General features: G+C 37.4%; 1 protein-coding gene across 1 annotated transcript in view; it reads right to left on the reverse strand.

Annotated features, from left to right (window-relative positions):
* Positions 1-25,957, reverse strand: part of HEATR5A (HEAT repeat containing 5A) — a 121,160-nt gene extending 95,203 nt beyond the window's left edge. Inside the window, exons 1-6 of the mRNA XM_047075579.1 lie at positions 25,855-25,957; positions 10,216-10,415; positions 8,539-8,750; positions 7,221-7,329; positions 4,625-4,774; positions 3,619-3,793 (exon numbers count right to left, since the gene is read on the reverse strand). Of these exons, the coding sequence (XP_046931535.1) occupies positions 3,619-3,793; positions 4,625-4,774; positions 7,221-7,329; positions 8,539-8,750; positions 10,216-10,341 (772 nt within the window). The 5' untranslated portion in view covers positions 10,342-10,415; positions 25,855-25,957. The remainder of the gene's footprint in view (positions 1-3,618; positions 3,794-4,624; positions 4,775-7,220; positions 7,330-8,538; positions 8,751-10,215; positions 10,416-25,854) is intronic.
* Between the last annotated feature and the right edge of the window lie 941 nt (positions 25,958-26,898).

Genomic DNA, 26,898 nt, shown 5'->3' on the forward strand with positions numbered 1-26,898 from the left:
CATTCCTTCAATATTTATTAGTTAGCATTTACTGTAGAAAAGAACTTTCTCTTTTATTCTCAGTAGGCACTCATAGATTATTTTTTATTTAATAGGTTATAATAAATTTCTGTCATTATTAATTTTGCTTAACAGTCCTGGATGTCACCAGTGGGTCTGTCTTCAAGGAGCTGGCCAGTGGAAGCACCTTATTTTTCTGGCACAACAATAAGTTCCAAGCTCATCTTCAGGTAATTCCTGCATCAGCCTCATCATTAGCCAATCCTAAAGGTGTCTCAATTCTGGGTACATTTGAAGATTGTCTGGTAGAAAAGCTATTGAGTGTGAGAGATAAGGGTCAAGGGTGACTTTCCAAATTTTTATTTGAACATCTGGAAGGAAGGATAGAATTGGCATCAACTGAGATTAGCAAGCCTGTAAGTAGAACAGGTATGTATATTTTCTAGGGGAGGTGAGATCAGGCATTCGCTTTAGGGCAAGTTCACTTGAAACATCAAATAAACTTCCAAAGAGATGTCAAAGGGGCAGCTAGATATGAGAGTTGGGTGCCCAGACTAAAGATACAAATCCAAGAATCCCTGAAAGATGGTATTTAAGCCACGAAACTGGGTAAGATCACCAAGAGGATGCACATACATACACTGCAGAAGACCAAGTACTAGGTAAGGGGCTTCTTCTGTAAAAAGATAAGGAATCATCAAAGATGGAACAGGAATTTCTAGTGGGGAAGAAGGAAAACCAAGAGAGAATGAAGTCCCATAGGCAAGTGAAAAAAAGAGGAGGAAAAGGATCTGCCAAGTTAAATACTGCTGAAAGGTCAAGTGAGACAACTGAGAACTGCCCACTGATGTTGGCATGGTGGAGTATTAGAATATAAGCTCAAAATAGGCACTTTTGATTTGTTTTGTTCAATGACATAACCCATGTACTCAGAAAAGATACTGGCCAAGTATAAACACTCAACAAATATTTACTGAATGAATGAATGAACATGGAGGTCTTTGGTGACCTTAACAAAAAAAGCAGTTTTGAAGGAGTGAATGAGGAGAATCCTAACTGAAGTGGGTTTGAAAAATATGGCAGGAGAGAAACTAAAGACAGTATCAAGAACTCTTCGGAGGAACTTTGCTGCAAAAGGAAGAGAAATGGACCTCCAGCTCACTGGGAAATGAGACAGAAAAGGATTTATTATTTTTTTTAAAGATGGGAGAAACAAAATCATGTTTCTGTAGGTAATAATCCAATAGAGAGGGAAAAGCTGATATAAGAGGAGAGACTTCCTAGGGCAATGTCCTTGAGCAGGTAAGAGAATGATAGAGTAAAACCTTGGATTGCAAGTAACTTGTTCAGCAAGTGTTCTGCAAGACAAGCAAACATTTCTAACAAATTTTAACTTGATACATGAGTGATGTCTTGCAATACGAGTAGTACATGATGCTAAATATCACGTGATCACAACTGAGTCAATGTTTCTTGAAATTTGCTTTGATATACAAGTGCTTTGGATTACAAGCATGCTTCCGGAACGAATTATGCTTACAAATGAAGGTTTTACAATATTAAATTAGATATTAAAAGATCACATCAATTCCTACAACTCGTTCCAATGATAGGAAAATGTCATACTCAATCCCTGCTTTTTAAGTCCCTTGGAGCAACATACCACCTGTTTGAATGAAGCCTGTTAGTTTTACTAGGAAAATCATTTCAGTTCTCTACTTCATAACCTTTGTGTATTATGGTTGAGTATATAAACCTCCAATGCATTGGTTTTCTAAATTATTCAGCACTATGTTGCTATTAGTCCCCACCTTTAAAAACTCTATTATGATACCTAGATCACTTCTTAGTGGTACAAAAATAACTCGATTATTTGCAGGCTAGAATTTATTGACACAAGATGACAGAATTTCTAACAAAAGATTAGGCTAAATCCTAAAGATTTCTTAGTGTGGATGAAGCTGATTCTTCACTTTGCTCAATTTGATTACAAAAACACTAGCATTAGTTTAGTGCTACCATCAAAGCATATACACTTATTTATTCACATTTCTTATGCATTTCTACATTTTGCTTTTTTTACTGCAACTGTGTGCCAGCACTAATGATGCATTTATAGAAATGAGCAATCCACATTTTCAAAAGGATTAATTCAAAAGACATTAAACATGTTTTCTAACTTTAATTTTTTAGGTGGCTTAAGATTTAAACTCCTAACTGTCCTGAACAACTTTTTTTATGGTTTGGGTTTTTTTGTGTGTGGCTTCTTCCTGTTCCTATTCACCCTTTCCTCACCACCCGATAAGTAAGAAAGTCTTAATGAATTGTAAGATTAGAGAAACTGTAATGAAAATAAAAATTTATTATAAATTTTACTTATAATCTCAGAATGAGGGGACTGTAGTTTATTAATGTTCCCCATGTGACTGTGATATGCTGTGCTTACTGTCCTCTCCCATCCCTGGTTAAGAAACACTGGCTTTAGAAAAAACAATTTCCCTTTATATAATGATAATGATTTCTTAAGCAACGCCTCTCTACTTTTAATGTGCATTATGAATTATCTGGAGATCTTGTTCAAATGAGAATTTTGATTTAGTAAATTGTGTGGGGCCTGGGTTTCTGCATTTCTTACAAGCTTCGAGGTGATGCTGATACTACAGGTCTGCAAATATTTGAGAAGCAAGGTTCTACAGAACAATCACATTTTCATTTGTGTGAGATTGTTTATTTTTTGGAGACAGAATGATAAAGCAAATTTTCAACTACTCATCAATGTTTTACATACACTGTTGATTAAATCCAGGCAAATTCTTGTTTTCAAAAATATCCCATCTGTGCTCATTGCCTATAAGTGTAGGAAGAGGGAATAAAAAGTAACAAAAACAAATTGTCCAAGTATGGTGAATTTCAAATATCTGTTGTTTGGAATTATTTACCAATTGTTTTTACCATTGTTCCCTTACACCGACCTAGAAAATGGCAAGCCAAAAATAGGGAATCAAATGCATGTTGCTTAAAAAAAGAACTAAGATACAGATCATATCTATTATTAGATAATGTTTCACAATTTACTTTTAAAAAAAAAAGCAAAGACCATAGTATAAAGAAAGACAATGACTAAAGTGTATTTCTTCAAGAGTTCATTTTTAAAAAAAAAAAAAAAAAAAAAAAAAAGGGGCGCCTGGGTGGCGCAGTCGGTTAAGCGTCCGACTTCAGCCAGGTCACGATCTCAGGCTCCGTGAGTTCGAGCCCCGCGTCGGGCTCTGGGCTGATGGCTCAGAGCCTGAAGCCTGTTTCCGATTCTGTGTCTCCCTCTCTCTGCCCCTCCCCCGTTCATGCTCTGTCTCTCTCTGTCCCAAAAATAAATAAACGTTGAAAAAAAAAAAATTAAAAAAAAAAAAAAAAAGAGTTCATTTTTTTCCCTCAAATTTTTACTGAATTGTTTAAAAATGAAATCTTGGGACCTTTAGCAATGTTTATAAACTAAAATTGATCTCTAAGATATCCTGCAGCTCTTCAGAATTAATATTGTATAGTAGTAATACTCCCTTATATTTGTATAAACCAACTGGGAAAAAATTATAAGACATTATGAAAATAATTATATAAATTTACCTGCTCCTGGATGTTTAGAAATTACAGCTTTAGCCAACACCGTGCCTAGTAGCTTTGAAACTGAAATCCTCACATCATAATTGGAACCTTCAAAGGACTTAAAACATAGTGTGGCCACACTATCCAGGTCTGTACTCCACATAAAGATGGCCTCTTTCTGAAGTTCAAGGAGACACTATTTAATTGGAAAAAGAGACATTAATGAACAACAAAATGTTAACTGTCAGGTTCAGAGCTATATGAGTTGTAGAAACTATCAAGTTCTAACAAAAATGATATACAAATTTAAAGTATGTAAACAATGACTGCAGGGACAAAAAATGAGTACTTATTAAAAGTCATAAAAGTTATATTATATAAAACAATGTGTCCACAGAGGGTGGGAGGAAAATCCATTCTGACTCAATAGGCTAGGAAAAATGTCTTTAGAACAAATTTGTCAGCTATGAGCAATTGTGACAATGATTACAACAACTTTACCATACTATCTAACCAACTACATTAAGAAGGCATGATAATTCTGCACAGGATCTCAAGACTTGGCCTGGATCCTTAGAAGACTAGACTGCCTTAGTTTGATTCTGTTCCTAGCTTGCAAAAAGTGACATATTCAAAAGAAATTAAAATGTCAAAATCTAAATCCTAGACTTAAAAAAAAGGCATGATAAGAACAGATCTCTTTCAAATAATGTAAACTTTACATGTAAAATTTAGTTTACAAAATTACAGAGAAGAAGCATGGTAGACTGAAAGGAATACTTAGAGTCTGGTAACATGAATTCCCCACCCTCCAACAATGTGCTGTGAACTACTTGAAGAACCTTGGGAAATCCATAGAATTCTCTGGGCCTCAGTTTCCTCATATACTAACATAAGATTAGTCTCAGCTGATTGCCAAGGTTGTAGCTTTAGGATCATGTGGCTGTTATTAGTGTTTTCACAGGGATAAACTAATTTAATTTTCTTTATATTTATTTTGAGAAATTCTGCTTATTAGACCATTTACCTTTGCAGCAGCACAACGAACAGCCATGGATCTATCTGTTAGGCAGGATTTAGCAGCTTTATAAACATCCCTGTGGCAAGGTATAGCAGCAGCTCCTAGTCCATTTAATATATTTTGTAGACTCAGCATAATCTCATATCGACCTTGAGACTACCAAAAAGAAGAAATTTAAATAGTAAGAAAAGAAATTCACTGTGAAAAGCAGCATTTAGCATCAAAATTTACCTCCTACATTAGTAAAACACTTACCTATCTGTGTACACTAACCAACCCACCCAACATTAACAGCTGTTATTTTATGCACTGTTTACTATTTGAAAAGTGTTGTCTATATTACATTTCAACACAATACAAAGGGTTGATGTGAAGATTAAATGAAATTATATGAAAAGTGCCTAGCACAAAGCTTGCATGTTGTTAAGCATTCAATAAATGGTTGCTGTTATGAGGCAATATGGTAAGAGTGTAGGGTCTGCCACCTAGCAGGTGGGTGACCTTGGACAAAACTGTTTCTTCATCTGTTAAATGGACGTATCCACCTCAAAGGCTATTGTGGAGATCAAACAAGTTACTACAGGTAAAGTACTTAGAATAGTACCTGACCTATAGTACATGCTCAGATTTCATAGCTTTTAACATCATTTAATGAGTCAAGTAGTTTAACCCTGAGGACAAGTCTGGGTTTCAGACTTAAAAAGACCTGGGACTGAATCTTGGCTCTGACCCTTAGTACCTGTGTGGCTTTAAGTTGTTCCTACTTATTTCTCCATCTATAAGATGAGGATAAGATGAACCCCATAGAGCCAGTATGAGAAGTAAATAAACCCTTGTGGGGAAAACATTCACCACAGTGCCAGGCACACAGTAAACACACACAAAAAATAGTAGCTCCTCATGTTACTGATGTTTTACTAAATGCCCCCAAATGATTTCTATATCCCAGGAAGTTAAGGCCACTAAAGATAACTAAAGTTGAGAGAAGACAAGATCAACATCAAGTATCCTTTTCATAGGAATATTAATTTATTTTATCTGTTTAAAGATATATGAACATATTCGTTCATCTTTGTCATGACCGGAGCCAAAATTAAGAGTATGACACTTAACCAACTGAGCCACCCCAGGTGTCCCTGATGTTTTTAATTTATATATTCATTTTTGAATATCTTTGTTCAAAGGAGCACAATAGTGAATAATTACAGGTGGACATAACAAAATGGGTCCTAAGGTGAAACTTCTAAATTTCTTTCTATCCCATCTTTATGTTGTCTATTACTGAAAGGTGTGGATCAAAGGTGGGAACCCTTTTGATATATCCAACATGTTGTGGTACCTGATCAACTAAATAATAAAGGCAAAAATAAGAAGAAATAAAATCCTTAGCAATAACTTTACAATTTCAGAAACCTATACAGCAATTCTCTGTTAACTACAGGGCCTGAAAAGAAGACAGCTTAACTAATGGGAGTGAAGTCAGAAAAAAGTTTAAAGTGGTCATTCCTCACTAGATAAAAGTTCTTACAAACATTTCCTCTAAAAACAAAAGATTAAAGATGCGAACAATCTCTTCTGCTAAATCACTTTCTTTAATCTTTCAGCAAACCACTGCTCAGAAGTGAATTCCTGAGTAGATTCTATCACCAGTATTATATAATGGGCATCACTTCTTGAATCAGCTATGTTCTTTTTTTTTTTAAGATTTTATTTTTTTAAGTAACATCTACACCTAACATGGGGTTTGAACTCACAACACTGAGATTGCAAGTTGCCTGTGCTACTGAGACAGGCAGGCACCCCAAATCAGCTATGTTCTTCTCAAAATTTAGCATATTTTACATTTGAACTTTCCAATGTTGTATCTTGGTGCATTAAAAAAAATGTGTTTAACTAGACAGCATTTTTCTAAATTATTTCAGAGCTGTTTTCTAGACTTCTTTTCTAGGTAAGGTTAGAACAAGAACTGGTATGACATTTTTATATTAAAAACATTTTTTTTTGTTTATTTTTAGGGGCCCCTGGGTGGCTCAGTCAGGTGAGCGTCCACTTTGGCTCAGGTCATGATCTCATGTTCCATGGGTTCAAGCCCTGTGTCAGGCTCTGTGCTGACAGCTCAAAGCATGGAACTTACTTCGGATTCTGGGTCTCCCTCTTTCTCTGCCCCTCCCCTGTTCACACACTCTCTCTCTCTCAAAATAAATAAACATTTAAAAAATAAAGTTTATTTTTATTTATTTTGAAAGAGAGACAGCGAGTAAGTGGAGGAGGAGCAGCTTGCCCTTATTGACAAGTACTTGCTGTAGTACTAGTAAGCAGTACTGGGGAAAGGTGATGTGAGAAGAAGAAGCAGGGATGGGTCAGCCAGAGAAATACCTTAATTTTTGCCTACCTGAATTTATCTATAATCGCACATTATGGGCTTTCTAATAAAGATTCAATATACCAAGTACCTATGTGCATCTCCCAGAAATATTTTTATGGATAAATTTATATACATACCTACATATGCTTATCATATGTAAAGAAATTTTATTGGTTCAAGAAATCATAAAACCTATATAACACTACCTTTTTATTCTTTGGTTGAACTTGCACTCACCTCTGCACTCTTCATAGCTTTAAGAATATTCCCCACTGTATCAGTAAAGGTGTTAACCAGGATTCTCCCCAACTTCTTGTACAAGGAACCCAAACATACCACAGCAGCACTGAAACAACATTTAAATTAGAAATCAGTCACAAGGGAAAAAAAAAGGAAAAAAAATCTTAGACTATTAAAGGTGACTATTTAATTTTACCTTTAAAAGATAAAATTGCCCAGAATCGACTCCACAGTTAAATCCTAAGGCATAACACTTGCATGAGTATCAAATAATTATACTTTCAATAACAAGAATTTTAAAAAGATGTATCTTCAAATAATCTAAACCTCAGCCCAAAGATTCCATTCCCTCAAATTTTATAAAGTAATTTTTCATACAATTGACCTACATATATTATTAGATAATCAAAGATACTCTTAAAGATAAAAGATAAGTAAAATAGGAAATAATGTTTTGATCAAGTCTGTAGTCTGAAACCTGTATGGGAAGATATATCCTGTTATAAGCTAAAAGATCAACAAAAATTTCTGTAAAATAACTACTGTGGAACCATACATGGCAAGCTGCCTTCTCTAAAATAACAGATGAAAAAATGAACTGAATAATACGTTGAAAAATTCTAAGCTGTTTTTTTTCAGGAGCTCAGAAGAGTATTTTTCTATATTGTAGTTACTATTAATTTTTACTAATAAGAACTAACAAATTGAAAGAACACCCAAGATGTGGAGAATTTAAAATCTCTTTTTCTTAAACACTCAACTGCTAAGATTTTTTGTATGTATCTTTAAACACTTTTTTTTAATAGTTGACATACATTAGCTTCAGGTGTACAGTGATTCGACAATTATAAACATTACAAAATGCTCACTACAATAAATGCAGTCACTAGCCGTCACCATACAAAACTATTACAATATTATGGACTATATTCCCTATGGTGTGCTTTTCATCCCCATGACTTATTTATTCTTATAACTGTAAGTTTGTACCTCTTAATCCCCTTCACCTATTCCACCTGTCCCCCCATTATCCCTTACTTCTGGCAACCACCAGTTTGTGTTCTATATTTATGAGCCTTCAACTGCTAAATTTTTAGTGAGAGTTTTGATTCCCAAATCAAGACTTCAAATATGCCTAAAATATTTTTTAGAACAGTCAGTGGAAAAATGTTATATGTTTTTAAAAGTTAGATTTAAAAAAATGAGTGAAATAATTTGTATTCAGTTTGGGTACAAGTAGTTTGGGTTCTTTAGAGAAATGATACCACAAGGAAGCACTATTTTGTTTTATGTTCAATTTTAATATTTAACTTACAGTTTAGTGGGAAGATAACTTGGAGAATCATCTTTGCTACGAATAAGATCATTACATTTATCGATTGTCTCATAAACAGAGAACGTGTCGCCAATACTATAAAGAATTCCGAGATTTTTAGCCAGCAGTTTGCGGGTAGGAGGCCCTGGAGAGCTGTTCAACAAAGATAGGAGCTGTTCTACCAGAGTCTTCTGTTTCTCCCTTACATCACTCTAGAAAGGAAGGTAACAAAAAGACAATTCAAAGTCAACATAATTACATGTAATCCTCTAATACGATTTTTCTTTCATATATTTAAGAATTAAAAACTCTAGAAAAATGCAAAATTATTTTGACTAAAAATTACAGATCAGTTGGTGATGTAGTCATCTACACCACACGAACAGGTAGTTCGTTGCCCTGAGGATATCTCTAAAAAATAATTTCTGGGCCAATATACACTGGAGTCTCTGTAAAGAAAGACAAAGGCTCTATTTCTTCTAAATCTTTTTCTAGTGAAAGGTAGAGCAAAGTTGTATTCTAACTATTAAGCCTCTGCCATATGTATATGTACATGAGCAATGTATAATCGATCACTAAAGCTGACCTTGTCATGAATAATTATTTGTTTTACTTAGATCTTTTTCTAAGCTTAGTGCAATTTTCTTTTTGCAAACTTATGCATTTAATGCCAGTAATGTTACTCCATTTTACTTGTCTGCTCTCTGAAAAAGGAGTACAGAGTATCATTACAGCAGTAACGGTACTCAGGTGATCACTAAGGTCTAAGCTTCTACAATGAAGTATTTGTTAGTGTATGGATTTTTGCCTTATTAAATTCCAAATGTTTCCATGAGTTGTGTCTCTGGACCGCTTTTGCATTGCATATGATATTGTGAGAATATCCTCATTTTTAGTAGATGTATGCAGAAGTATTTAGGTGTAAAACCCCCTCACATGGCTTGGTAAATCAGTCAAATATGACAAAACGTTAACAAATGCTGGATACAGGTGAAAATATGAGCGTGTCTTTTTTTTTGGTACTTATTTCATAAGCTTAAAAGTGAATATGTTTACTAAAAGACTTTTCCAATTACATTCTCCTTAAAGAGCTCACAACTTTTTAAAACTCCCATTACAGGGGCACCTGGGTGGCGCAGTCGGTTAAGCGTCCGACTTCTGCCAGGTCACGATCTCGCGGTCCGTGAGTTCGAGCCCCGCGTCAGGCTCTGGGCTGATGGCTCGGAGCCTGGAGCCTGTTTCCGATTCTGTGTCTCCCTCTCTTTCTGCCCCTCCCCCGTTCATGCTCTGTCTCTCTCTGTCCCCAAAAAAAATAAATAAACGTTGGGAAAAAAAAAAAAAATTAAAACTCCCATTACAATATTTAGCAATATCTTACACAAGGGCTTCATGCATATGAAGGTGAACATGATAATGAAAATGAAATCTAATAAAATGTGGTTCATAGTTTATATTTTTATACATATTTTAATATAAAAAATATTGGCTGACTTCTTCCTGCTTTTTGAAAGAACAAACTTCTTGTAATATTTCATTATAAACTCTCAATAAGGTATACCATTTGAAAGCTAATTTAGGTTATTCTGGGCAGAAGTAGAAAAGCAAACCAAAGGAACTAAACATTATCCAGCATTTTAAAAAAACACACACAAAAACAGTTTTTGCAATTTTACCCACCCTGCTGGTTGCCAGCAAGAGCTTCTCCAAATATCTCAACCAATCAAAAATAAATTCTGCCCTCTGAACTTCACCTAGTTGATTATATGCTTCTTCATTCAGCAATAAGCTATGAGCTAATTCCATTCCTTGCAGAAAATTCTCCTAGCTGGTCACAATTCTTCTCATTAAACTTCAGTTGATATACCTAAGAAAGAAATCTGTAATAGAGGAAAAGAACATATTTTAAAAGGAGAGTAAAAAGGAAGGCAATCATAATACTGAATCTTCCACAGAAAACACAAAAGCATAATTAAAGTGACAATATTTTTTCTAATAGCTCTGGGGTGAAACTGGGAAATACCAATCCCAGACTCTTAACAATGACACAAAATCCACCTTTGACTCCTTTTTTAGAGAGCAGACAAAACAGACATTCAGGCATTATTCATATACAGATACAAAAACTTGCTAAACAGAAGAGAAATTTCATTAAAATCCTGAAAATTTTTAGGTTGGGCTATTCAAGTATTAGTTTTCCATTTTCTTTGTAGGATAAATACCCTTTCACTAAAATAAAATGAGTCATGAGTACATATCAACAAATGACCAAATATCCAGACCTCCTACTAAAATTCTATATCTCCCTGGGCATATATTTTGTCTTTTACCTAGCAATTTAAAAGGACTTATTCCTATCAGCATCTGTTCCCCTAGCCTACTATTCTGTGTAGCTTGAAGCTAGGAGTTTTAGGAAAAAGTCTCATCTCTATCAGAATAGTCTCCTTATTTCCGTGAACCTTGTGAAAGCAAAGTCCTATTATTGAAGGTACTTGGATGGATGGTGCCCAGGGATTGTAGCAATAAAGATCATATCTGCTATGACCCAGATCCAAAGTAGCCTTCACTCCTGTTGTAGCAAATTAAAAAAGAGAAGATTTTGTTTGTTTGTTTGTTTGTTTGTTTTAATTCACGAGCATGTCCTGGGCATACGCTTTCCAGAACATAAATAACATGTAAGTGTACACACACACAATTGTAAGATGACATTCTGATTACAGAATCTTTTATTTTTAGGAGCATGCTCAAATTTATAGCAGTAAAGCAGCGTGTCTGCAACTCATTTTTGAATAAGTAAATCAATTAGCCACAAAATATAGTAAAATGCTAACAGCTTTTTAAAAAAAATTTTTTTTTGAAAGCAAAAGAGAGCATGAGTCGGGGAGGGGGAGGGGGGGAGAGGGGGAAAGAGAGGGGCAGGGGCAGACAGACAGACAGATTCCAAAACAGGTTCCAGGCTCTGAGCTGTCATCATGGAGCCCAACATGGGGCTTGAACTCACAGACCACGAGATCATGACCTGAGCAGAAGTCATACACTTAACCGAATGAACCACCCAATGCCCCAAAATGTTTAACAGCTTTATGTAGATAGTGGGTATGTGAACAGTTATTTCACTATTCTTCATTTTTTTCTGTATTTTTAAAAAGATCACAATAGAAAGTTGGAAGAATTAGTTAAGAAATGAAGAAACACACAGCAGGATGCCTGGCTGGCTACGTGGTAGAGCATGAGACTCTTAATGTTGGGGTCCTGAGTTCGAGTCACACTTTGAGGGCAGAGTTTACTTTAAATTTTTTTTTCAAGGGAAAAAGTTTAAGAAAAAACACACAAGCTGGTTTTTAAAAAATAATCATCAGGGCACTGGGTGGCTCAGTCAGTTCAGCGTCTGACTTCGACTCAGGTCATGGTCTCACGGTTCGTGAGTTCGAGCCCCTTGATAGGCTCTCTGTGACTAGCACAAAGCCTGCTTTGGATACTCTGTCTCCCTCTCTCTCTGCTTCTCCCCTGCTCACACACATTCTCTCTCTCTCTCAAAAACAAATAAACACTAAAAAAAAAAAAAATCATCACTACTACTTAAAGGAAAGACAACTATCATCAAGAACACTAAATAGGGAAGGTACCTGTTCAATAATGTATCAAAAATAAATTTGATGTATTATACAAAACTCCCAGCTAAATAGAAACAGATAATTAGAATTGCATGGAAATACAGTCAGAATGCTACAGGTAATTAAACTAAGAGATATTAATACATAGCTAATATTCCCCCAAATAAATCTCAATCTTTTATAGAGAAGCCAAAGATGTATTAGAGAGAAGTAAAGATGTATTAGAAAATCAGATGGGAGACATGGGGAAGGCTTTTCTTTCCTTTATTCATTTTTTACTCCCAGAGAGTTTACTGATATAAAATTATCTGTAGTTTCAGATCATCAAAATTATTATAAACTTGAAAAAAGCCCCCTTAAGAGACAGTAGTTACAAACTGGTACCCTGTTGGCCAAATTTAGCTTGTAACTTATCGGTGGAAAAAATGACTTACTAACATTTAAATGTAAGATTCTACACAAAAACCTGGGTCCCTATCCCCATACAGCAACAAATGGCTGAATTTAAGAGAGGGACTCTCCAGCAGGCCACAGCTGCCACATTCACCTACATTACTTGCCGACTTCTTCAGGTTTTTTTTTTAATATTTTTTTTTAACGTTTATTTATTTTTGAGAGAGACAGAGACAGAACGCGAGTGGGTTAGGGGCAGAGAGAGAGGGACACAGAATCCGATACAGGCTCCAGGCTCTGAGATGTCAGCACAGAGCCTGATGCGGGGCTCAAACTCACAAACTGTGAGATCATGACCTGAGCTAAGTCGGACGCTCAATCAACTGAGCCACCCAGGTGCCCCCAGGTATGTTAAGTTTTTAACTCCTACTCTTTATCTTGCTTGTGTCCCTCTGGTTTGGGCTAATATTCTAGATTCTGACTATGATGCTGCCCCAGAGCCCAAAAGACAGCTTTTACCAATCCATACCCACCAACCCAGTGTGCTGCTTTAGCCATCTCGGTTGTCCCCTCCCAGTGAGTTCTGCCTGCCTACTGGATACCACCCATAACCAGTGCTGACAGTCCTCAAAAAAAAGGAAAAAAAAGTAAATATTAGGTTATTTTTGGAAATGTCAATTTTAAAGAACAAGAACAATATAAACAATGGTGCTAACAAATTCACTTTTACAGAGACATGAAGTTTTAGATTCTTGCCTTAAAAACCCTCCTTGGGGAGCCTGGGTGGCTTAGCTGGTTAAGTGTCTGACTTTGGCTCAGGTTATGATGTCGTGGTTCATGGGTTCAAGCTCCGCATCAGGCTACCTGCTGTCAGCAAGGAGCCTGCTTTGGATCCTCTATCCCCCCTCTCTATCTGCCCCTCCCCTGTGCTCTCTCTCAAAAATAAATAAACTTAATAAAAAAAATTTTTAAACCCTCCTTAAATTATCGAAGCCACCTGACCAAAATACACACAAATAATTATAAAGTTAATAAATACTAGAGAAACAATTTCTGGAAGAAAACTTCTAAGTATACAGAAGATGAAAGGCAAGTTTGCATTCAATATCTATGATTGCATGAGGAAAAAATATTACCTCAATATCATAGAGAAAATTTCTTATAACCACCACGGCAAGTCAAAATTCTATCTTAAGAATCAAATTACCCTTTTTAGAGGTCATTAGGACTGCTGAAGAGACTTTTTTTTCCTTAGGCAGTAGCAATATTGTGGTGTAAAATGATCTATCAAGAAGCAAAATAGCTAACACAATGCAATAATAAATAATTCAGTAAAAAGCTTGAGACCATAAGCAGGGCACAGAGTTATCTCCAATGTCTTCAATACATTCCTCTCATAAATTACTCCTAAAAGTAGAAAATTCATCCAAGTAATCCCACATCTAAACATCAAAGTCTAAAATGCACCTGTGATCTCCACATATGCACTATCAATGGGATAAGCAAATGCTTTCTGCAAATAACAGATGTTCCTATTACTACCTGAAGTTTCACTTTAGGTAGACGAATACAAATGCAGTCAATCTACTACAAGTTTTAATATAATCACACCCTAGAACTATATGTATGTGGAGTCTGCTTATTTTTCTAATTTTCCCTTATTTCCCATTTTTATGTTTCTGTTGCAATCACAAAGTAATTAGTTTATTAAAAGTGAACATATATTACAATATATTTTTCAAACAACAATTATGCTACTTAAAAAAAATTCGTAAAACTACAGCTCCCACTGTAATGCTTGCCATTATTTTTGACAGAAGCTAACATTTATTGGCAACTTACTATAAGTGCTTTACATTTTCTTGAATAATTCACAGAACTGTTCATGAGGCAGCTAGCTATTTTTAGATGAGGAAACTGAGGCACAGAGAAACTAAGCAGCTTCCTAAGGTCACAATGAACCTGGACATACACATGAGCAATCTGACTCTATATACATGTGCTTTAACCACTACATACTATCCTGCCACTCAAGTATTCAATCAAGCCCCTCAGATGCCTTCAAATCAAATTTTTAAAAAGCGTAGAACTTGTAGACAATTTGTGGATAGCATGGAACAAAAGACCATCGTACTGTTTCCTAAAAACTGAGCACCAAATTCCTTACTTTAATAAGTTTGAGAATCTAGGAATAAAAGTTACCCAAACGATTTCTCAGGATATCTAATAAGATTAGTGTGTACTATTAATCTCAATGAATAAAATGCAGCCTAAAGTATTAATCAAAATACAGCACAATGGTAATTTCCAGACCTAAGTAAGCTGTCTCATGGAGAAACAGTAACATGTACCTGTTATGGCCACTTACTCTGTATTTTAAAAATATACACATGAATATTACTTTACCGTCAAATATTATATATGCTAACATAAAACCAATAGTTGAACTAAGCTTACAAATGCCCTTCAATGCTTTTTAGACCACACATTTCTCTGAGGCACTGTTTACTTCCTTTGTGATAACTGTTTGTATTTTATGTATGCCAGATACTCCCAGTGACTCAGTCATAATTTTCATCCCTCAAGTCTATACTGAGAAAAGCAGGTACTGTGTACTAGACCTAAGGCCCTAAGGTACAGTCCTACCATTCTAAGGCACTGTGTCTCTCCAAGTGGGAAAACCCCAGCAGAGTGCCAACAGAATTGTATTGGAGGATAAAATTTTACTTAACCATTTCCCCTGATATTAACTTAACACATCATTTTATACTAAAATAAATATGCATTCAATATGCACTAGAAGGCAAAATTAATAGTGTTTCAAGATAAAACGTGAAACTTCAGAGAAATTCTAAGCATGACAAACCTTTCTAGGCTTCTTTTAAAAAAAAGTCACTCCTTTCTACTGGGAAGAATACTAGTTTAATGGAAAAGTTTAAGAACAACTAAGCTATTAACCTGAATTATACAAACTGCCATTTTTATAGGTCAAGAAATGGCTGAATATCAGCAAATTCATATGATTCGATTTTTAAAAAATTTTTCTTAATGTTTATTTATTTTTGACAGACAGAGAGACAGAGCATGAGCAGAGGAGGGGCAGAGAGAGAGGGAGACACAGAATCTGAAGCAGGCTCCAGGCTCCAAGCTCTCAGTACAGAGCCCGACGCAGGGCTCGAACTCACAGACCGCGAGATCATGACCTGAGCGGAAGTCAGATGCTCAACTGACTGAGCCACCCAGGCACCCCCATATGATTCGATTTAAATAACATATTCAGTCTTCAAAGATTTGACTTAGTGTTGGAAATTCTAATGTCTATAATCTGTCTAGTGTTCTCAAGCCAATGACTTTATTGCTCTAGAGTAATACATATGTATAAATATTGTTAACTGCTGACAGAAAGAGAAACCACAGGAGGCCAAATCTCCAAGGCCCCGGTTTGCTAGAGTAACTTACTCCAAAGCCATCTCCAAGAGAGGTTAATAGTCTTATCATGAAGGGCTAATTTTCCATCTGAAAATGAGTTAATGTCAAATTTACACAGGCAAAAAAGTTTAAGCACCTTCAACAATTTTAAGGATAACACAAAACAAAACAAAACATGTAGCATTAACATGATTTTCTCTATCTAGGGTTTAAAGATCTGTTTTGGTAGGGATGGGAACATATTTAAAATTATGGTTAAAATTTACAGGGAAAAAGAATCTTCTTAATCTTTTTGGTCATTTTGTTTCTTGAAAAGATTCATTATATCATTTTGAAAAGGGAAAAGTGGAAAGATCACAAATAGTCAGAGACAACAACAAACAAAATAAGATACATCTGTTGGGTTTGCTAGTTTTTTTTTTCCCCCAGAGGATGAAAAGACCAATTTACAAAACGAACAAGCCACTACACAGTAAATGAAACCAATTGCAGAACGTATCTGGCCTTAAGTTTTGAAATATATCATACTTCACTTTCAGTTACTGTCCTTCCTTCAATTTTCACTTCTCCAAAAGATACCACAACAGCTTCAACACAGCCTCCAGTCTTTAGTTTCTCAGTTTTGTCCAAAAAGCATAAAGTAAGACAAAAAAACCCTCCAGGATCTCCCACAATTTAGGAAACATACATAAATCTTAAAATCCAAACTTTTCCAAAAAACACAAAGCAAAACAGTAATTAGCATTACTCTAGAAAGAAGGTGGCTCATTCTATTCTGACCTAAATTAAGATTCTCTTTGACCTGTGATTCTGGCTTTGCAAAATTATAGGTTACAAAATAGCAACTCACAAGTTACAGAGCATGCTTACAATGTTGCCAGAGGGAGGCTGGTAAAGAAAAATGGAGGTCTTTTTGTAATCCTACTTTAAATATCTCTAGGCATAGTCCTAAAGTTAGTTTGCTGACACAATGAACCACTGCACTTCACTGGTTTTAGGCTGAAATGGATACTGAAGAAAATCTTTTGTAATTTTAGAGTTCTTTAATACAGTTTTATCTTCATTATTTTTAAATCTTGTATTTATTCCATCTTTGAATCTGAAATACCTTGCTTCTTTCTAAATAAACTCAGCATTTTAAAATTCAGCTTAAAACAAAAATCACTTCCAGACTTCAAGCTGCATTACAAAGCTGTAATCATCAAGACAGTATGGTACTGGCACAAAGACAGATACTCAGATTAATGGAACAGAATATGGACCCACTGACGTATGGCCAACTAATCTTTGACAAAGCAGGAAAGAATATCCAATGGAATAAAGACAGTCTCTTCAGCGAGTGGTGCTGGGAAACTGGAAAACAACATGCAGAAAAATGAACCTGGACCATTTCTTGCACCATACACAAAAATAAACTCAAAATGGATGAAAGACCTAAATGTAAGAAGCCATCACAATCCTCGAGGAGAAGGCAGGCAAAAACCTCTTTGACCTTGGTAGCAACAACTTCTTACTCAACATGTCTCCAGAGGCAAGGGAAACAAAAGCAAAAATGAACTATTGGGACCTCATCAAAATAAAAAGCTTCTGCACAGCAAAGGAAACAATCAGCAAAACTAAAAGGCAACCAATGGAATGGGAAAAGATATTTGCAAACAACACATCAGATAAAGGGTTAGTATCCAAAATCTATAAACAATTTATCAAACTCAACACCCAAAAAACAAATAATCCAGGGAAGAAATGGGCAAAAGACAAGAATAGATACTTCTCCAAAGAAGACATCCAGATGGTCAACAGACACATAAAAAATGCTCAACATCACTCATTATCCGGGAAATACAAATCAAAACCACAATGAGATACCACCTCACACCTGTCAGAATGGCTAACATTAACAACTCAGGCAACAACAGATGTTGGTGAGGATGCTTTTTTGCACTGCTGGTGGGAATGCAAACTGGTGCAGCCACTCTGGAAAACAGTATGGAGGTTCTTCAAAAAATTGAAAATAGAACTACCCTATAACCCAGCAAGTGCACAACTAGGTATTTATCCAAGGGATACAGGTATGCTGTTTCAAAGGGGCACACGCACCCCAATGTTTATAGCAGCACTATCAACAACGGCCAAAGTATAGAATGAGCCCAAGTGTCCATCGATGGATGAATGGATAAAGAAGATGTGGTATATATATACTATGGAGTATTACTCGGCAATCAAAAAGAATAAAATGTTTCCATTTGCAACTACATGGATCAACTAGAGGGTATTATGCTAAGTGGAATTAGTCAGAGAAAGACAAATATCATATGATTTCATTCATATGAGGACTTTAAGACACAGAACAGATGAACACAAGTGAAGGGAAGCAAAAATAATATAACAACAGGGAGGGGGACAAAACATAAGAGACCCTTAAATATGAGTATGGGCTAAATGGGTAAGGGGCATTAAAGAGTCTATTCCTGAAATCATGGTTGCACTATATGCTAACTAACTTGGATGCAAATAAAAAAAAAAAATATGGTTGTTTTTTTTTTAAAGTATTTCTCCTTTAAAGAAATAAAAACTGGACCTCTTTCAAAAAAAAAAATCACTTCCTTAGGAAACCTTTAATGATTAATTCTCCTATTCTTTTACTGCTTCCTCTCAGTATAGCACTTTTTCCATTATATTTATGGTTCTTAAAATATATTTGGCTTCTGCAGCTATCACTTAGACGGCAAGATTCTTCTGGTGTTTTTCCAAATCATGATCCAAAAGTCTTAACCATAATTACTAGATCCGTAGCATTATGGATAAAGTTCTCTATCTCCAAATTTTTAGAGATTTCAAAACTTTTTAATTGAAATTCTTAATAACCAATAAATAAACTAAATTTGTTATAGATTACTAACTTTTAAAATTCACAATACTACTTGTTAGCATCATCTTGGTACTGTCACAAATGAGGACGGCACATGTATAAGCCTGCTGTTGTAGTTCCTGGCTATGTCTTTCATTTTCCTAAGAGACTCCCAAATCACAAAATGACAATGAGAGCTATTACTCATTGAGCTAGCAACTTTTTAAGTGCTTAATTTACACCATCTCTAATCACCACAAGGAAGAAAGCAAGGAAGGTATTATTGGTCCCCATTTTATGGATAAAGAAATTATTAAGATGTCAGTAAATAGTAGAACTGAGAGAATAAACCCAGGTCTGTTTGGCAACAAAGCTCATTCTCTTTCCTCAATGCCAAGAAGCCTTTCCACAGGGGGGAAAAGGAAAAACCGTGTTTTTACACGAAGATGTAAGAAAGAAAATGTGCAGAACAAATGGCAGGGGGACGGGACAAGATCATTACTTTACATTTGGACTCCTCCACCTATTTCCCCCTACATCTCTCAGTAAATCACAAAATCAGTTTCATCTCCTACTTCCTCCAAGGATAAGGAGTCCAAACAATTAAAAAAGGGAGTGTTGGGAAAATAGCAAGGGGGGATATAGGAGGAGATAGGTAAATTGTTAAAATTAAAGGCAACTAAGCATGTCAGAATAGCAGACCTATAATAATGCAGACTAGTGGTTCATGACTCTGACTGCTTTAAAGAAAATACCAAACCTGGGAGCCTGGGTCGCTCAGTCAGTAAAGCATCTGACTCTTGATTTCAGCTCAGATCATGATCTCACGGCTGGTGAGTTTGAGCCCCGCTTCAGGCTCTGTGCTGACAGTGCAGGGCCTGCTTGGGATCCTCTCTCTCCCCATCTCTCTCTGCCTCTCCCGTGCTTATGTTCTTTCTCAAAAATAAATAAATACACTTAACAAAACAAAACAAAACCCAAGCCTAAAACAAATGAATCAGAATCTCTAAAGGCTGGGGTGCTGTAATAAATGGATTTTTCATTTAATTGCCACCATAAAATATCTACTAGCACTACTAATTTACAGATAAGAATACTGAGGCTAGATTACAATAAGGAGGATTTTATTTTATTTTATTAATTTTTCTTAAGGTTTATTCAAGTTTGAGAGACATGGACAGAATGTGAGCAGGGGAAGGGCAGAGAGAGGGAGACACAGAATCTGAAGCAGGCTCCAGGCTCTGAGCTGTCAGCACAGAGCCTGACTTGCGGCTCAAATCCACGACTGTGAGATCATGACCTGGGCTGAAGGTGGATGCTCAACCAACTGAGCCCAGTCAAGATGGCTCAGTCAAGATCATGTGACTCTTGATCTTGGGGTCATGAGTTCGAGCCCCATGTTGGGGGCAATATTTACTTTAAAAAAATTATAATTATGAAAACTACAAGTATAGAAGCTTACATATCAAGAGAGGGTCCAAGAGGTAAAGCAATGTTTCCTAAAGTGTTCTGTAGAACAGTAACGCCAAAGGATGAGGCTAAGTGTCTGGGGGCGGGGGGTGGGGGGTGTCCAAAAACCAAATTCTTTTGGGAAATGCCACATTGGCACTTTTCTTTCCGACAGAGAGTCTCCATAGGTGTAATATCGTAATATGTACTATATACTGCCAGGAGGGCATACATACATAGCATTTGATATTTTAATTACAGACCTCTCCCCAGACTACCTCTCTCTCTTTTTTTTTTGGCCCCAGCTGGGAATGTTGTGAAACTAGTATTCTATAGAACACAATCTTTGAAACACTAATCATTAAATACTATAAAGCAAGAAATTTAAATATTCCTTTGTGTTCATACTATGATAGGATTTTTATTAGAAAACTATATAACAAGTCAATGTCACACCTACTTAAAAGTGGCCATTTCTTTTTTTTTTTTTTTAATGTTTATGTATTTATTTTGAGAGAGAAAAAGAGAGAGTGCTAGCTGGGTGGTGGCAGGAAAAGAAGGAGAGAGAGAATCCCAAGGAGGCTTGAGCTGTCAGCACAGAGCAGGATGCAGGACTCTACCTCATGAACTGCGAGATCATGAGCTGAGCCAAAATCAAGTCGGACGCTTAACTGACTGAGCCACCCAGGCACCCCAAAAGTGGCCATTTCTGATTAATATTTTGAAGTATCTAACATTACATATCCTAAATATAAATAGACTCTTCTCTTATCTACTTCTGGATTATGAATAAAGGGAGAAAAGATACTTTTAATTAACCTAGTATATTAATTCACATAAAAATGTATGTTACTCATATTTATAATTAAGTTTCACATCACACTCCTTCCAAGCTGAAGATGGTTTGCTGCACCATGAATTTTTTTTTTTTTTTTTGGAATTCTGAACATAAATTCTCATAAAAACTTAATCCATGTTTCTTGCCATATCACAAAAGGCTAACTTGTAACATGCCCATTCACAGCACTATCTTATTTTAATATATAATGAAAATACATCAAGCATAGCAAGATTCCAAGAGTATTTCCTGCAAACTGGCTAGGAATGAGGAGAATGCTGCTATTGCTCATACTACAAGCCAACAAGAATGGCAGATACATGCAGCTCCAGGAACCAATGGAGAACACATCCTATGAGATAGAGAAGTTAGGATGACAGAGGAAAGACACAGGAGTCACAGGAAATGTATAAACTGGCATAAGGGGTGCCACAAGTGGGGATGAGGCATACTTTGCTTTCCTCCTCTATTTTTCTGAAGTGCTGCAGATTACTACTGTTCGGGATGAGAACAACAACAGAAACTGAATTCAGTGAGGGAGATTGCCAATGGGGGCCTTAGTGAAGAAGTACTGCTGGCTCTGGCAACTCTGCCTCCAGATTACAAAAGAGAAACCCTTAAAGGATAAAGGAAGTATTGTGGGGGAGGGAGGGGGGAACTGAGCAGGAGGGACCAACTCTAAGACAGTGAATGGAAAAGGAACTAACATTTTTTGACAATTTACTTACTAGAAACTTTTAATCCTCATAACACTGAGACTTAGATATTATTATCCTCATTTTACAGATGGTGGTAACAAGAAATGTGTCCAAGGTCAAGACGTTATTTAAGTGGAATAAGATAATGCCTACACCTGTCTGATTTCAGTGTCCATGTTCCTTCAACTACTTCATACAGCCGCTGCATAAAGTCTCTCTAATCGCTGACAGTTACTGACAGTTACTGCCATACCAACTCAAGCATCTAATCATTACAACTTTGTTGCTCTTTTTTATCACTTCGTTCTCCTCTTACGTCTTTAGTACTTTGAGGCTTTATGTTAAAGTGTGAGGTCTTCTAGAGACATCAACTTTAAAAGGGCTCTTCTCATCTAGATGTAAATCAGTAAGTACCAACAGTGTTAGTTTAGTCTTTGGATATTCTTGACAATTTTTATCACTTTGTTCCACAGACCAACTCTTCCATCTCCCCCTGGGAAGACAGATTCCATCCTGGACACTGAGGAGTGACACATGGTAGATTTTAAGGTACAAAACTTATTCTTATCTCCCACCTCACTCATCTGAAAATAACTACCTAAACAATCCCACTACATGGTACCTCACTGAGACTCCAGTAACAAGAAAACAAAGTTTTGTGTGTATGTGTGTGTGTTTAAAGATATACAGTAAATAATTGTTTCAAAGATCATGAACTTTACTGACCAAAGTCTCTTGGTCCCTCACAGCTTACTCATTTCAGTTTAGACATGACTTATATGGATTCTAGCTAGGCTGGAATAGAGCACCATATTAAAAGTAAAGAAGCAAAGTCATTGAGATCAGGAAGAAGTCAAAACAGACTGCTAACAGTGATGGAAGTGACCAAAACACTATTTGATAAAGTATAGACATTTCAAAAAGCAGGGCAACACGAGACTACTAAGTACAAGAGCAAAGTGTGTGCAAGATGCCATTCATTATTTCTCTAGCTCAGTTGAGGCCAGGAATCCTTGACCAATTTTCCAAATAACCCTATCCTTGTATTTGCTGCTCATGCAATCCGTCACCTAGGACTTCTTGGGTTTAGCCATTAGACCCTGCCTGCCTTAGAGTCCCCTGTTTCCCCCCTGCAAACTGTTTGTGGCTCTCACATCAAAGTTAGCATTCACAGAATCACCCTTAATCCACACTATGGTCTGATATCTTGGCTTTTCCTCATGGCTCCCCACTTCTAATTCACAACATAGCTTATAGAATACCCAGCCTAGAATTTAGCTACATTTCAGAACTTCTTGGAGCCTTACTGGAGGGATTTTATTGGCAGACACTGCTTCTTACCCTATGCCAGATGCTCAGCTAAGCTCTTAACTTTACAAGTACATCTCCCTGGAACAACTCCATTATTACTCTGCCTTCTGACTGCTATCCTCATGGCCCCACCCAAGTAATATAGTGAACATACTAACTATTACCTCTAACTCCCCAAGACAGTCTGGGGCAGCACTCCATCAATCAAACTCACTGATATTTGTGCAGCAAAAGATAAAACATGCCCACATAAGGTGGGATTAAATAATGACTGTATTTAATAATGTTAAATACAAAGTAATGTTATATTTTGCTGCCACATGAGTTAAGAAAAAAACTTTCCAGAGCCTTTTAGACACTGGAATTAAGATTTTGTACATGTATGTTTTTCTTTCTTTTTTTTTTCTTTTCAGATCTCCTCCTAAAATATTTCAAATAATTTTGCTTCTGCTGTTTCATAGGTAATCAACTTTCTGATAATTTTACTTAAATAAAAAATGTAGTGGAAAAGTGAGGAATATTTTGCATATATACACAAAAACATGCATATATTCATCATATAGATACAGAAAAGGATATAAATAGATGCTGTTGTATATTTACCCACAAAGAAGCATTATCTGGGCAGTAAGTACAACTATCTTACTGAAAAAGTACACACATAAAACATTTTATTTATTGAAATTAAAGCCATACTACAGTTTTAAGATTAGTGAGAGTGTATGCTCAGCTTCAAATATTTAGAATTATCACCCTGTAGAAGTTTTCCCTCCTCCCTGTACATACGTGGCTCCAATTTCTGAGGCAGGTATCATAAACATAGGGCTTTAATAATGCTACCTTATGCTACTTTTCTAGAAATAATCCTTTTGTTACTATTTTTAAAAAAGAAGAGGGGACCCCTGGCTGGCTCAGTGGGTGGAGCATATGACTCTTGATCTTGGGATTTTAAATTTGAGCTCCACAAATTGAGATTACTTAAAAATAAAATCTTAAAAAAAAAAAAAAAGCCCAAGCATTCATGACTCATGATAGATGATCCTAAAAAGCATTGTTTTGTTTTGAAATGCAGAGATCATTAAACTAGTTTTCCAGGATTTAGAATAAAAGAATTTTAGAATAGTAAGAGGCCTAAACAAATCCAGTTTAATCTTTATTCTATTCATAAGATAATTAAGAAACGCTCATAAAAGTTACAAATGGTCTCAATCCCCTTTCTGAAGTAAAGCGGGATGGAAAGCAGATACACTGCTTAAAATAAAAGCCCTTAAATTTTTTCCTTTGAGAATGTACTCATTATTTGCATAATTTTTAAAAATGTTAAGGTACTCTGGAGTATGTATTTCCTGTCATTAAAGGCAGATGCAATGATACGCAAAGAGAAAGGAAGAGAAAAGTGACCTAAGACCCACAAATTGTAGTGGAGGAGCTTAACCTAAATTCAGGTATCCTTTCAGGTCAGAAGTCTTTTCCTATATTATAGTTAACTATATAAAATAACTGCATTCTAAGACAAATCCAACCTCCCACACTTTTTTCCAAAGGTCACTGTTCCTATGTTATAAACCCTGCCTGCTTCCCCATTAAAGAAAAGAACATCGATGGCATTAAAATGTCTTACATCTAAAATCACTTTGTCAAAGAAACGCTTTCTAAAACATTTAGAAAATGAAACAAGATAATTCTTCTCTCCCCACCCACCTAATGCTCAGCTCTAAGTAGATTTCTGCTCTCCTTGCACTTTAACCTCGCTTATCTTCCCCCAAAGTCCTGAACAGAACTTGTGGGCACATCTCCCCCCCCCCCCCTTCAGCGTCTCCTCCAGGCTATGAGTTCCTGCAGGGTGCCAAGCCTACACATAAAAGATGCTGAATATTTGAATAAATGAACGTACATAAAAATAAGGTATAATTATGATCTTTAATGAAGGAGCTCCGATCACTGGACTCCTATTACAGGACTTGAAAGTTACGAAAATCATCTCAACAGCCAGAGGTACATTTATTGTCATTAGTCAGCACCGTAAAGTACTTAATGAAGTTTCTAAACACTTTGTAATCACTTGAAATGACGTTTAGCGGGCCGAAGAGTACGGTAAGAAGAAACGTCTCCTCACACGATACAAATGCTACTCCAGCAAAGACAGTCTTTCCTCGCGAGAAGGACTGGAAAAAGTTCTCGCGTAGAAGGGGATCCCTCTCGACTACGCTTCTGGAAACCCGCCTTGAGGGTGAGGCGCGGGTGCTCGGAGGACCTCGCCCAAAGCCCGGCTTGGGGCCCCGCTGCTGACCGACCTGGGGCGCAGCAGGCGCGCCACTTGGGCGGGTCCGGCCCGGCGGGCTCCGACCTTCCGACCTTCCCCGCACGCCCGGAGTCTCGGGCTCCCGCCGGCGGGCAGAGTCCACGCCTACCTGTTGTGCTCGGATAAAACCAGACTTTCCCAGAGCCGGGGGAGAGGACGGACCGCACTGGCCATTCAGCCGTCCTTGCGTCCCACTCCAGTCCCTCCTCGGCGGGCTCCGGCCCCGTCAGCCAAGACACCGAATCCCCCCACCCATGCCCACGCCCAGGGTCCCGGCTTCCGTCACCACTTGGCAGCCGCGACCACCCCGGGGACCCCCAAGCCTCTCAACTCCCAGTGCAGGCCCGGGTGTGATATCCCTCCCAGTGGGCAGGCAGCCCGGGCACCGCCCCCTCGCGCCCGCAGCGCCTCCACTCGCAGAATCCCGGACAGCTCACCTTCGGGGTTCCCCCACGACTCAGCGCCCGTCCCAGTCCTGCCACGTTACCGGCTCCACAGCGCAGCAGGACAGCGCCGGGACTTGCCGGCGGCGGCGACTGCGAGACAGTGCGGCGGGACGGGCGCGCGCGGGGCGGAGCCGGAAAGCTCGGATCCGCGAGCGCGGCCGGAGCCAGCGATTGGGAGCGCGCCCTGCGCCGCGCCGCTGATCCTAGGCCCCATCAGCCGACTGCCGAGCCATCGAACGCCCACTTTGGCAAGCGTGACTGCTCCACCGCCGAAAGAGCGATGGGGAGGCGGGGTGGGTGCTGCCCAAGTTGAGGCCAGGACAGTCGCTTTGCAGTCGGGAGATTTGGGCCACAAGTATTTTTGTCTGTTGTTATCGCCAGCCAGAATCCCTAAGGGCGGCACTGGGGCATCTGAACGCTAAGACACAACTGGAGCCTGCAGAAATTCAGGAAGGGGAGTACTGTGGGTGTGGATGGTGTTGTGTTAGACATGGAAGAGACCTTAAGGAGCCTTGTAGTCCTACTCCTGCTTTTATAGCCTGAGACTCTGGGGCCTGACAAAGCGTCTTACTCAAGGTCACAACCCGAGTCAGTGGCGGAATTGGGACTGACAGCCACTTGGCTCCAAGTCAAGTGTGGTTTTTCCAGTATACTCAGCGTTTTGAATATAATTTTAAGTTTTTATTTTGAAACAAGTCTCAAGCTTACAATAATGTTGCAAGTATGGGACAAAGAATATTTTGTCCTGAACCATTTGGGATTTAAGTTGCTGACATGATGCTAAATACTAAATACTTCAGTGTGTATGTCTTATTAATAAGCACCCTCAACTACACAATCACAATCTATCATAATCAAAACACTTATAGGATACATTGGCCAATTGTCCCAGTAATTTTCTTTACGGTAAAAGTATTCAGTTCAGAATCAAGCACTGTGTTTACTTGTCACGTATCTTTAGTTGCCTTCAATATGGAAAACTTCCTCAGTTTTTCCTTGACTTTCATGTCCTTGACACTTTTGAAGATTCCTGGC

Source organism: Lynx rufus, unplaced genomic scaffold (assembly GCF_022079265.1).
Source record: "Lynx rufus isolate CCGP_SWC_20201006 ecotype Redwood Valley unplaced genomic scaffold, mLynRuf1.p SCAF_13, whole genome shotgun sequence".
Classification (NCBI taxonomy): domain Eukaryota; kingdom Metazoa; phylum Chordata; class Mammalia; order Carnivora; family Felidae; genus Lynx; species Lynx rufus.